The sequence below is a fragment of the Plectropomus leopardus genome, chromosome 9, assembly GCF_026936395.1.
Source record: "Plectropomus leopardus strain MGB_pleo_1.0 chromosome 9, ASM2693639v1, whole genome shotgun sequence".
Taxonomy (NCBI): domain Eukaryota; kingdom Metazoa; phylum Chordata; class Actinopteri; order Perciformes; family Serranidae; genus Plectropomus; species Plectropomus leopardus.
Genome location: NC_142184.1, coordinates 13531547 through 13544731, shown reverse-complemented (window position 1 = coordinate 13544731; position 13185 = coordinate 13531547). Strand labels below are relative to the sequence as shown.

Below are 13185 nucleotides of genomic sequence, written 5' to 3'. Positions count from 1 at the left end.
GCCAGCTCTGATAGCACCAAAGAGACTGAAGCCTACTTATCCTTCTCATGGTGACAGGCATTCAGTGGCCGGGAAGAACTGAAATGGTCTAATTTTCTATAGAGGAGTTAGATAAGGCTCTCTGTGCAGTAATCAGTGCAAAATGAGGAAATATGAGTTGTAAAAATGTTTTTCTGAATTTCTATTGGAATTAAAAATCTGGACATTTTTCTGACGATATGTGCTAATATCTTGAGCAGGGAAGGGATGAAAAGAAAATTTCATGTCATGTTTATCTTGCCTAAAATAAAAGTGTAACTCACAATATTATCCCATCAAAATATGCTTAAACCTCTAAAAATGACACTGAAACATAGTGGAATCATTTTACCTAACAACTTGTTCAAAAAACAAATATTTTCATTGCACAACAGATAGGATGCACATCTTATTTTTAGTGAACAGGAAAAACATGCCCTTCCCCCACTCGTAGATTTTGACACAAACCGAACCATCCGATCAGCCGTGCTGAGCCACCCGTGTCCTTACTACCTTGCCCTGTTTAACCCTCAGTCCTCTTCTTTCAAGGTTTGCGGCTGCCCTCCCACCCCTTCTGACTGTCTCATCCCAAAACATAAAAGGCCCACAGGACATCTGGGTGGAGGAAATCTTAGCCAGTGGCTGTTGGAGAAATAGCAGATAAAAGCTCTAAAGTAAGGGGATACTCGCTGAAGGAGAGTGGGCCTCACCTTTTTTGAACTGAATACATGAACATGTGTGTGTGCGTAATGCGAGAAAGGGGGCAAAGCATGTGAAATAGATCTGTGTGTTCAGCACTGTCTTTATTGACCTTGAACGTCTATAGGCGCAGGGGAGCTTGCAACTTTTAGAGTGTGTGTGCAGGTGGATGCAGTGATAAATGTCTGCATGGAGAGAGATTGTTATCTCCTGATCAGGTCCAGAATTTGTTTTCACGTGTGTGAGACAGTGAGAGAAGAACGCCAGTCTGTGTGTCCATGGCTTGGTTACGATTTGCATGTGTGTGTTTTGTGGCTGTGTATGTGTGTGATGTGTGTCTTTCTCTCAGGGGAGTTGGCAGAGATAACCTAATACCAGTGGGACAATTAGCCTCCCAATCCCTTGCCAGGTGGCCCCTTCCTGTCACGCTGTCACCATGTGGCCGCATCACAATCCCTGCTCTCGGATTATTTCAACGACCACAGGAAGTCAATCCTGAAGAGCTTTCACTTTGCGGAGTCTCATGTCACCAGTGACTTGTGACTGAATACACACCATAATTATTACTTACTGAAATAGTCTGGATAATAAGCTGGTGGTGACAGGTATCCTAATGGTTAGAAACACCCTTTAATAGGAAGGCTCATTGGTTTTCATGAACTGTGATGTTTTAAAAACCCATTAAAGACAATTGCGAGTGTATTGTTACATGGTAATGCAGCTTTATTAATAGCAAACATTCATTTCCACTCTATATCTAACTAATGTTACTCAGGAGACACTCACACAACAAAACACAATTTGTTTCTGTTACTCGCTCTGTAATTTGAATTTACTTATTTGGCTAACTGAGAGAGGAAATTCACTGACAAACATTATGTTTCCGAATCCCCACTGATGAAGAGTACACGCTGCTCGTTTGCTCTGCGTAATAATTAATCACGATGTGCAGAGCTGAGCGGCGGCTGACGTTTGAAGGTGCATTAATATTCATCGGGGTTTTGCGCATGTCTAATGAGCGTGGGTGTTTGCTGTGCGAACGCCCTGATGTTAGTGCATTACTGAATAATGCATGAGCTTACAATAAAGATCAGTCCTTCCACTAAGCCTCAGTGCAGCGGTCCTGACTTCTAAGAGAGGACTGAATTACAGCAAAAATGGAAGAAAGAGCTGGAATCAGTCAAATCATCAATGGATACAGTTACTCCAGTTGTCAGCTTTGGGGTATCAAATGAGAAAAACACTGTTATTTTCCTTATCTTCAGGATAATCACCACACTGCTGGAGTAATCTCTTGTTTTTAACTCAACAAAGCTGTGCCAGCTGGTTGCTCAGGTCTTTTCCTGGTCGGGGTTATGAGCCTCAGCTGGAGGGTCAGTGCTGTTTGGTCCCGATGAATACAGGCCACCTCTGAACCTGATTACGATCCTCCTCCAGTCTGATTACAATGCATACTGAGGCTTTGACCTTTGACCTCGCTTCCACATCCTCTGCAGCTCTGACTCCCTCAGAGACATGGGGGCGGGGTTTACACCACCCTGCTGTTAGACAGAAGTCAATTTGAGTGTCATCAGGATTGGTCATGTGCATCCCTGATATAAAATGTGAATAACATTTAATCATGAGGAGCACACGCCTCTCCTGGGAATGTTTGTACTGGGGTGTGATATTTTGGAGGCCAATTGAAGGTCCACCAATAGGGAGCTCAGTGGGAGGCCTCTCCTGAGCAGGGCTCTATGTGTGTGGTTAGTGATGATCCCCTGCCTGCTGTCACTACAGGTGACGTCTGGACAGCTGCTTGTGTACTCCCACGCACCACACACACAGACACAAATGTGTCATTTTGGTGCAAAGTGGGTGGCATAAAAAGACTAAGTTGTAAAGGCATACAATAAACTAGTAGAACAGGCAAGATATCTATTATGCTTGAAAACTAGGGTTGTTATCTTCCGGTCATTTGGTTTGCTGGTCGTAGACTCTTGTTTAGTTTAGTTTCTGTTGACCATGATTTTGAATACAGCCCTATTAAACACACTGAGGACTAGTGCGTGCATGTGTATATGCATGAAAAAGCACAGACCTTTTTTGCTCTGATGAACCCTCACTAGGTCACACAACGCTGCAAAATGTCACGAGAGCGCACGTTTCTGTGGGTCAGAGCTTCTTTACAGTGTGAACTCTCACTCTCAACTCTAAAGCTTTCTTTTCACCATTAAACTGCTTTTGACAGCACAGTGGGGCTGAGCCTGCTTAAATCTCACTAAAGCTCTGAGTAATTTCTCAATGTGTATGAGCTGCTATTACCTCTACTTCTATGGCCACGGTGGCAAAATTTTAGGCTTACCACAAGTGTAGATTAAGAATGTTTTAATGCTTTGTTAAAGGCTCTGGCCCACTCTTAATAACTGCAGAGAATTTTGTAAATATGCATTTGTGTAAATCCATTTTACCCCCTGGTTTGGTTCCCTTGAAAGTGCTGCCCAGACTCCCAGATGGCACAAGACTGTATTATTGATATAATGGCACAGACAGGCTCGATATAAATATATATTTTTCATCTTCTTTCTGACTCTCTCTCTGCACTCTCACTGTGCTGACCTCTATTTCACTCTACAGCCCACTTTGCACTTCCGTAAAATGCACATGCACTGGATTTTCCCCACTCACTATTCCCACAAAGTGCAGAGGCGTTCCCTGATGGTACGACACCAAGTGCAGGTCAATACTGCTTTTTTTAAAAACTCCCTTTCGCAGCTTCTCTTTCAAATACAACTGACCTCCATTTCAGCATTTCATCAACACTACTGCTCTCATTCTTGCAACTCCCACCTCCCCTCTCTCCTCACGTGTATCCGTGTGCTTTTAGAGGCCATGTACCTGTCACAGCCAAATTCCTTCCTCCTACTTGAGATTTAGTTCACATCTGTCTATCAGATAAAAAAAGAAGTTGACAGAGACAGCCATATTCACTTCTACTTGGAATTATCTGGTGATATTGTGCTTCAGCGAGCACTTTTGGACTTCACTGAGCTAATGAGAAAAAAACTTTATATGTCCTGTAGGCTCTGCAGCACGTCAAGGTCACGTCAGCCCGAGTTAAATCTAACTCTACCAAGCTGAGCACATCCCAGGATTACCTTCAGGAGGGACGAGAAATGAATCACAGATGCGCTACAGCTCAGCCCCTCCAGTATAGGTTTAGACAGAGCAAAGGAATAATGAAGCTCAGGGGCCTATTGCTACTGTCAGAGTTGAGAATGTGGGTGAAAGCAGATCTTCTTTTATCCTCCTCTTCGCTGCAAGCAATTGTCATTCTATTCAGCCTACCCAGACTCCATTATAGAGAAAAAAAACAGTCAAGCTCCCACTTTTCATTGAGACAATTAAAACCTTAAAAAGTGAAAGGAACCCTGTGAGTGCGTGGCTGATGGTAGATCGCCCAGTGTGTGACGGTGGAAAAGCCCACGGGGGGAAAGTGTGCCTCCATGCACTTAACAGTGAATTAGTGATTTTGAGGTCATTTGGATGAAAGTGGAGAAATGTGCACGGAAGCATGTTAACACCCATTAGCTGAAGTGAATGTGTAAGCGTGTTTGTGTGTGATTTATTCGGATGTATTGATCCAGTATTGGAAACCCTTTTTGGTGCTGTGAGCCAGCAGCTTTAATCAAGAACGAAAGCTTAAAGAGCTTCTTTAAGCCGATACCAAAAGACAAATATTATTATTGATCAATGGCAAATTCTCTAAGTGTATTTTAGAGAAGCACCCCTCTTAAGGGCTAAAAGTAGCCGTCAATCTGTGAGACGTGCCAATCATGAGGCAGCCAGCTGAAGTGGGTGTAAGATTAGGTGATGTCAGGTGCCGTTGCCAGATAACCTACATAACATCTGGAGGCTTTAGAGACAGTTGTAGGTCACTTGTGACAGCATGGCTGGTGCAAAAATGGAAACTGTAGCGGGATGTGTCTGATTTTTCACACCTCTCCTTGTTATATTCTTCTGCTGTCTCAGTCTCATAAGGCCCTGACACACCAAGCAGGCCACCGGTCATTGTTGTGCCATTGGTAAGTCTCTGTCGCCCTTCTTGCTGCTGTGAGTCTGGTACCGTTGGCCCTTGTTGGCCCTTGTTGGCCCGTGTTGGCTTTTATCGGTGAATGAAATCACTCTGATTGGCAGTTCAGCTCAATGCATGAAAAGAGAAATGGAGGTGAAGAAAGTAACCAAAGAGCTTAGGTCAAAAGGGAGTGAGACTGAAACAAACTTGTTACATGAGGTAAGACTGTTCGCCTTAGCCACTGAGCTCTTAGTCAGAAATATTTCCTGGTGTTTTTTGTTTTTGTTCCCTGGTGCACATTAAGTATGCTTTGCTTTTTCAACAATGGATTGTGTTGTTAATGTGTTAACTGGCTAACTAGCGTCAAGACGGTCTTCCAGTTTCCCTTTTTCACTGATGATTACAGAGGACCACTATCTACTGGTATGGAGAGTCATTTCCTCGCAGGCGCAGAACGTACGTGCTGGCTGGCTGTCGGTTGAAGTCGTTGCAGTCTTTTTGGCTGAGACACAAACGACACAAGTCGACACAACAGTCAGCTTCATAGCTGCTAGTTCTTTGATGTCGGTTCGGTGTCTGGGCCTTTAGAGACCAATTTTTTTTTATCCTTTTATCTGTTAGTCTTTCTGTACTACCTCCTCCCCCAACAAGCACAGAACAGGAGGTGATCTGTCTTGGCATTAATGTCAAGTTATAATAGGCAGTCAACATCAACACCCCCGAGCCCTCACTGGGTCCTATTACATTAGCCTCACGTCAGATGATAATAACAGCGAACAAAGAGCAACCTTCCTTGGCTCCCTTTACCACTCAACTCTGACCTTTCAATAATCAATGTAAAGCCTCAGGGCTGCCATGACAACTGGTATCCTGCTCTCATGTCCATCTGCTCTGCTGAAAACCTGCAGCCTTGCACTCTCATTTCTTCTGATTGCAACAACAACAATGACCTTCATCTCATTGAGCTTTACACTTCTGCCCTCTTCAGACCTTTTAAACTCGTCCCATCAATGCAGCTACCTTCATCTCTCATTCCCCCGCGTCTCTGTCAGGTGTTTAATCCAGCTAATGAAACAGCACTTAAATTAAGGGGACAGCGTGATGTCTGACAGCTCCATCGACTGCGCCAATGAGGTGGAAAAACCATGTTAAACATTAGAACAGCTTCCACCTGATGGTGATTGACAACAAGCACAACGCTGTAATTTATGTCTCTGTGAGGGAAAAATGGTCCACCCAAGTATATCATTTCAGGATGACAGCTGTTCTTAAATGGAAGGAAGGCAACAGTTAATGTGTCAGCGAGCATCCTGGCTGATGCAGATACAGAGAGGAAGCACTGCAAACAGTCACGTGGTGGTGCTGAGGTGGAAACACATTAATTTTGTGTGCCTCAAGTGTACAGATAGAACTATAAGGATAACACTTCTCAGCATTTTTATCTTCGGCTTTGCTTGATAATTTCCTGAGGATGAAGGAATTGGGGATCCTCATTTTGTGAGGATAATGGCAGCCATCACTGTAGGCACATTCCTCTCAAGACATGAGATTGAATTTAATGAAGTCATGCCTATTACAGTGCGCCTCCTTACAATGTTACTGGCTCTTTGTGGAGGTTTAATCCTGTAGACTGCAGCGTAACAGCGAAATATGTCTTATCGGTGCTCGGGGCGAACATTCGAGTCTTTGGCATGGGAGTCTGCCTGGGAGGTTTGGATGTGATGTCAGTATCCAGCTGAAATGGTGTAACTAAATGGTTGTGAATGAACTGGCCTGTGCAGAGACAAAAGCCATTTTACACAGAGGGAAGCTTCCAGATCTGTAGAATGGTGGAATAATGACATTATCTAGTGCTTGAATTGTGAACAACACACAGTCAAATCACATTTTGGAAGCCTTTTGGAAGCCTTCTTTCAGCTGCACTGATGTCACAAAAGCTCTCACCATAAATATATCTTAACCAGGGGCTACAGGTATTAGACACTTACATTTAATGTTGAGGGAATCTCTTGTGCTTCAACCTCTCCACAGGCAGAGGTCGGTACTCACAGAATGGACCAATTACAGCAAAATATTCAATGGGCCACTTCACAAGGACTGCACCGAAAGAAAATACTGGAGCACATGATTCACTTAAATGTTGAATGAAGTGCAACACATCTGCTGTTTCCATGTGCACTGCATCTTTGTCAGAGTCAAAAATCTGTGATAAAGATCCAGTACACATCAAAACGTTAGTAGTTTTGCACCTTATTAAATATTTAATGTATTTTCTTTGGTTGTAGTCCTTGTAAGGTGGCCCACTAAATTATTAAAAACAACAACAACTTTAAGACGTGTTTTTGGATAATTATCATTTTCTTATTCAAGCAAGTATAAAGATATATGTAGTGCTCTGCACAATTTTATGAAGGAATAGGATTGTTTGAGTGACATAATATACATTTTGCTAACAGGCTGTTATGTCCGGTGGGAGGTTCAAAGATTTGTATCATCAAAAATGTGGATCTTCATGCAGAAAAGCTTGACTTAATTTGACAAAAAAATTTAAAAAAGATAAATTATATTAGATGAAATATTCATGGCAATTAAGATCTCAGGAAATTCACATTTGGGACTATATAATTACTTTTAAGGCCTGATATTAATGAAAAAATATTTATATAAACTCCTTTTTAGACCATGCAGACACCACAAGCTTAATTTTACAAACCTTGTTAACAGTACATATGAAAGAGCAAAAAAAAATCATGTTGTCAGTTGCATTCCAGGATAAAATTGAATCATTCAATCCACCTCTTGACTCAATATGATTAGCAATGCTGCCCCAGAAAACAGCACAGCACACCACTGGTGCTGAATTTACTCTCATTAAGCCTTTCTCCTTCTCTTAACGGATTTCAGGCCTCCTTCTGTTTCTTTCGTACCATTCTCATCGTCTCCTAGTGCCCTCACCCCTTCTCTCCCAGCCTGAGCTTTTGGGCTAATTTGAAACCCAGGAGACAAAGGCCTCTTTCAGTCCCGTCAGTCCGGTCACAATGCCAGCGTCAGTGCCCAGGCTCCCTCCATTTGCCTGCCACACACACTCCTCCCAGCACCCACAGAAGTACTATTAGAAGGGTGTCATTATCTCCCATACATGCACCAATTTACACTCCAGCCCCTTTTATCCAGCCAATTATCGCTGGCCGGGGCCCATGGTGCTGCATCGGGGTGTTTATAATGGGAATGGCACCTGCAGAAAGGCCATCATGCAGACCACCAGTGCAACACCAGTTTAGAGCCATAGATCACAAATGCACCAATCACTACATTGCCTTTTTCTCTCAAATGTTACATTGAAGACAGACCAAGTAAATGACCTCAGGTGGAAGATTTACGAGGTATAATGTTTATAGAAAAAAAATAATGTACAAGTTGACTCTTGAATGACTGCAAGCAGTAAAGTTTTATGAAGGGGAAGTCACGTTTTGTTTCAAAAACATGTCTTGTGAGGCACATCTGGCTTCTATTATGCCCAACTTATACCAACTTAGAAGCAAAGCTGAGCAGCAGCTGACCTAATTATAGTGGAATTTAGAGCTTTCTGGAACATAAGTCGTTTTGAGCGACATGCCGTTTTTAAGTCTTTTCCCACTAATCTAGTAAGAAATGCTGCTGACATCTTTCTCAAGCAGTGACTCAGAAACAGCAGTGATTCCTGCAGCTGCCTGCCAAAGACTTTAGACTCACTCTGGAGGGGAGCCCATTTTAACTCACCCCCCTCCCCTCCCAATTACACTGGAATTACTGACCTGACCTGCAAAACAGAGGACTCGGCTAAAATCTGCTGTGCACAAACACAGGAAGATTTGGAATACTGGTGGGTTTAACTACCACACAACAGCATTATACAGAGAGAAGGGGAAAAAGGAGTGCCAAATGTCAAATGTGAAGCCCAGAAACACATTTTTGATTCTTTAAACAAAACAATAAATGGGTGGTGAGTTATGCATGGAATTGGGAAGCAACCACTGATGATTTAGCACCTAAACACAGTTGGTAAAATGTTGTTGGGACCAAAGAATCCCTGCGCAAAATACTGATATGATGCAAAAACTGAGAAGATACAGAAAACACAGCTTCTTGATGGTGCAGTTTGTGATGTATGATGCACCTACCTGGAGCTGTGATTTAAATGTAGCATTTGCAGTCTGCCCCTTCTCTTCTTATGTAGCCAAACTCCACAAACAGGCTGCTACTTCAAACACCTTTATTTATTATGCTGTACTTTTACTTAGCTGTCAAGGGAGCATGGACCAAAGGAACTGTTCTAAAGGTGAGAGGCTCCCTCTGCCCTCCTGTCAGACTCTGTTTATCTCTTTTCGTCCTTTTATGTCTCCCTATCTTTGTGTCAAACAGGCTTCCTAAAAGCCCCTCTTATTCAGTAATCAGTGTAGTTTCAGCCTGTACTGCTCTCCTGTTTATTTAATCTCCTCATCACCAGCTCCAGCACACAAAATCACACGTCTGGCCACTGGCAAACAACCCACGCTCTGCACTGCACCACACTCATGTCTTTCTAATGAGGTCAATTAGCAGTGAGTATATGTAAATGGCAGAAATGAAGAGGTCAGACATTGTCCAAAGTGGGGCGCAGACAATAAAGGTTAGCATTTTGATAGTCAGGGAAGCTTAGGAGAGTGGAATATGAAAATGCCTGCAGGAATGTGAAAAGGCTATGCTCTGATTTAGAGACATAGCTTTAGCAAAACAGTTTTCGGTTAACAGCAGGCTGATGAAGGGCTTGTCTGAGGTGGAGTTTTCATAATGAGGCATGTCACTGATATCACAGTTGGGTTGACAAGTTCCGCACTATTGTCATGGAACAGTTCACACAAATGTAAGATATTGTTTGATTAATTATGCATGTACAATCATGCCATCTCTTGCAATAGTGCATGTTTCCCATGGCCTCAGCATTTTCCTAATTATCTGTAATTACAACTCCACCCTGCATCACAATAATTGAAGACATCACATTCTGCTTGAAGGCAAGGTGTTGCTTCAGTCAGCCTGTTCTAGAGTCATAACGGTGTGATTAGTCTTGTCTTAACATGTCAGAAATACACCACATCGTACCCTGAATAACAGCAACTTAAACAGCAATATTGACTCATCAGAGGTGAAAGAGTGCAGGTGCAGTGATTATGCAGCACTCAATCTTGTGCTACAGACAACTCTTTTGCCCCTTTACTTTACTAGTTTTTTCACCCAATGAAAGCTAGAAGCCGTATGCCCCGGTTTCCTCCTGGGCGTAACTACACAGGGCTTGAGATGGATCTGTGGTCTGTTATGTTTCTACATCTTCTCACAGAAAAAAAAATATATCATGAACAAACACACTTGTTCTCAATAGCTGCAGGAAAGCAGAAGCAGACACGATACTCCGCTTGAACTCATAGGTGAGTTTATTTCAAGTATTGACCTAGGAAAAAGATAACCACGATACCCTGTCTTCCAATGAACACTAATTCTATGAAGTGACTTTACAAAGTCCTCTTGTGTTGACGTTTCATCATATGAACAATGTGCATTAGTAGCGTCCTGTGATCCATATCCAGCTGACTGGACAGATTAAACTGTTACCCCCTTTTTTAAAATCCTGAATAATTCTGTTTTAATTCTGGTTGTGCCTTCCCGACTCTTACCTCTCTCATCTCCTGGGAGATGGTCATCAGGCGTTCGTTCTCAGACTGAGTATTGGTGAGGATGTTGCGTGCCTGGCGGAGCTCGGTCTGCAGCTCCAGGACCCTCTGCTCGTAGTACGCCTCCTTACAGGCTGACTCCTGGATGAGTGACTCCTCACGGCTCTCCCCATCTGCTGCCACCTTCCTGTGGTTGGAGTAGGCTTGTCCAAAGGCCTGGAGACACAGTAAAGAAGAAAAAGAACTGTTGTTTAGAAGCTGTAGTGTTAAAAAATATATGGGAGGAATTTGTTGTTAATACTATTTAGTGGCCAAACTACAGATGTATGTAAATCAGGGGATAAAGTATTAACTGTTATTAAAATTTTGAATAAAAGGATTGTCAATGACAAAAGTTTGCCATTTTAAAGTGACACTAATCTCTACTTCTGCAGTTCAACCAGGGACTGGGGCTCAAAAACCTCCCAAAATACTGCTGTCGCCCCGTAGAGATAATCAGTTAGGCTCCATCTGGGCCTCATCATCCCGTCTTCCCCCGGCTCCCCCGTCTCTCCCTCCCCTACCCGCAGGACGCTGGCCTCCCCTGCACGTGCTCTGAAGTGACTCCACAGATGGGAAAACCAAACAGGCAAAGTAGAGCAAATGGACGAGTGTCTGGGCGATCATGAGAGGTCTATTTTCTAATGCTCTTAATACCTTAAGAGATCATAGCAGAGTACAGGAACGTCAGCAGATATGATTTGATTTTTACGGATTGTCTGAAGAGGATGAAATTCATGAAGATTAAATAACTATGAAAGACATATAGGCTGAGGATTTTGCCTTCTGTAGGGGATATCCTCAGCTGAAAGGAGCTCAGTCAGTAGTTTTACTGCAATATAAAAGAGTTTCACTACAAATAGCTCCCTTAATTTTGACCTTAATTTGTTAATGGCCTGCAAGGCAGCAACATATGAACACAGAGACAAACCGAGACAGACAGAGAGGGAGAGACGGAGCGAGACCTTAACTGCAGCAGAATCTAGGTTAGGCTACTCTCCGCCTTCTCAAAATAATCATCCCCCTGATTACAGATTTCATTTCCAATCCCGTTGCCACCAGTGATCCGATGGAAATTCTGATTCTCATCTCGCCTCACAGCTCGAGTGCTGGCAGTAATCTGAAATCACCTGAGGCACCGAATCTGACCTTGTTAGCAGCTGCAGCGCACTCTCGCTTCTCTGTGACCTGCTACCCTCAGACTGCTGCACGTGACTGGCTGCTGCGGGATTTTCTCTGTTTGACTGCGTATCACATTAATCCCAGTAATTCCTTTAGAGGAAGGAAAATCTGGAAATTTGCATTAGTCGAACTGGCCTACTTGTGGGACTTAGACGAATATGTGTAAAACTATTTCAGTAGGTTACAGAAGTGCGTGACATCATGTCTCGTGCAGGATGGCTGCAGTATCGCTCACATTCCAGGAAAGATGACAACCCACAGGCAGATAGCGAGGATGAACAGATAAACCCTCATACTGAGACGCAGTTTGCTTTATTTAGACGTAATAGCAGTCTGAAATGCTGCTAAATGTGTCAGTCGCATGAGGAACCTCATCTGTGGCAAACTACATTTTAGCACATACCTGATGGTGCTAATTTATTAAAGAATGTCACAAGACAATTTATAATTTTTGATATAAACTGATGACCCACATTTTCAAACAGTTGCAGCTGATCAAATACTGAGTGGGCCGACACACAAGAGCTGAAACATGTTAATGTTAATCGATTAGTTGAGTGACAGAAACAAAAAATCACATGACTGATTAAAATTTGATGTTATTTTTCAAGCTGAAATGACGATAACTGCAAAGTTTCAGCTTCTCAGCTGTGAAGGCGCGCTGCCATTCTTTGCCTTAGGTGATTTTAAACTTAACATCTTTGGGTTTTGTAATCTTGAAATTAAGCAATTCAAAGACATCATGTTGGGTTTAAGGAAACTGAAATAGATATTTTTCACAATTTTGTGTTTTTTGGGTTTTCAGACCGAAGGATCTTTTTCATGCTTTTTGTTCTGAGAACTAGAAACAGTCTTACAAGTGTACAATGACTGGTTGAACACATGAGCCAGCGCAGCACCGGCAATCACTAAATACAGCAATGTAATGAAGAAAATGAAAGAAAAGTAAGGCAAATGGATAAGACTATGAAATCAAAATTTTAGTGAGTACATATATGACAGGGAAAATAACGTTTCATAAGTATATTGATAGCAAAAGTGTCTGTCAATAAACAACTAATGTCAGTAACTCTAGATAAGAGTATCTGTTAAATAACTCTCCTAATACCTTTCACTACACCTCCCCCATCTCCAAAAATCACACCATCAATCAGTAGGAGATGGCATTTGATTAGAAAGTCACTATAGGAGACAGGATTAACCCAATGAGAGAGGGGGAATCCCATCATTATAATCTTGGTATATGGTAAATATCAAAAGGACTCCAATCACTCAAATCTAAGAAGCATGTCCTTCACACAGAAAGTAGAGCCCCTAGCCAAAAACCCTCTGACCCAATGCCTTTAATCTCAACCCCCCAAGCATGGGTTTATGCTACTTTTAGGGGAGGGTGAATTGGGGACGCACGCGACCAAGCCTGTAATCCTGCAGTGAGCTGTCCACCCAATTTATAATTCATCTTTAGCTTGCCATATGTTGTGGTTTTATACACTGAACATGTGAGTG

The 13185-nt window shown here is 42.6% G+C and overlaps 1 protein-coding gene across 2 annotated transcripts in view; it reads right to left on the bottom strand.

The window, feature by feature from the left end:
* The window catches only part of LOC121946470 (protein bicaudal D homolog 2-like), a 49681-nt gene that overhangs the window by 18040 nt on the left and 18456 nt on the right, over positions 1–13185 (bottom strand). For both annotated transcript variants that reach the window (XM_042491034.2, XM_042491035.2), the window contains exon 2: positions 10462–10674. In XM_042491034.2, coding sequence (XP_042346968.1) covers positions 10462–10674 — 213 coding nt within the window. The remainder of the gene's footprint in view (positions 1–10461; positions 10675–13185) is intronic.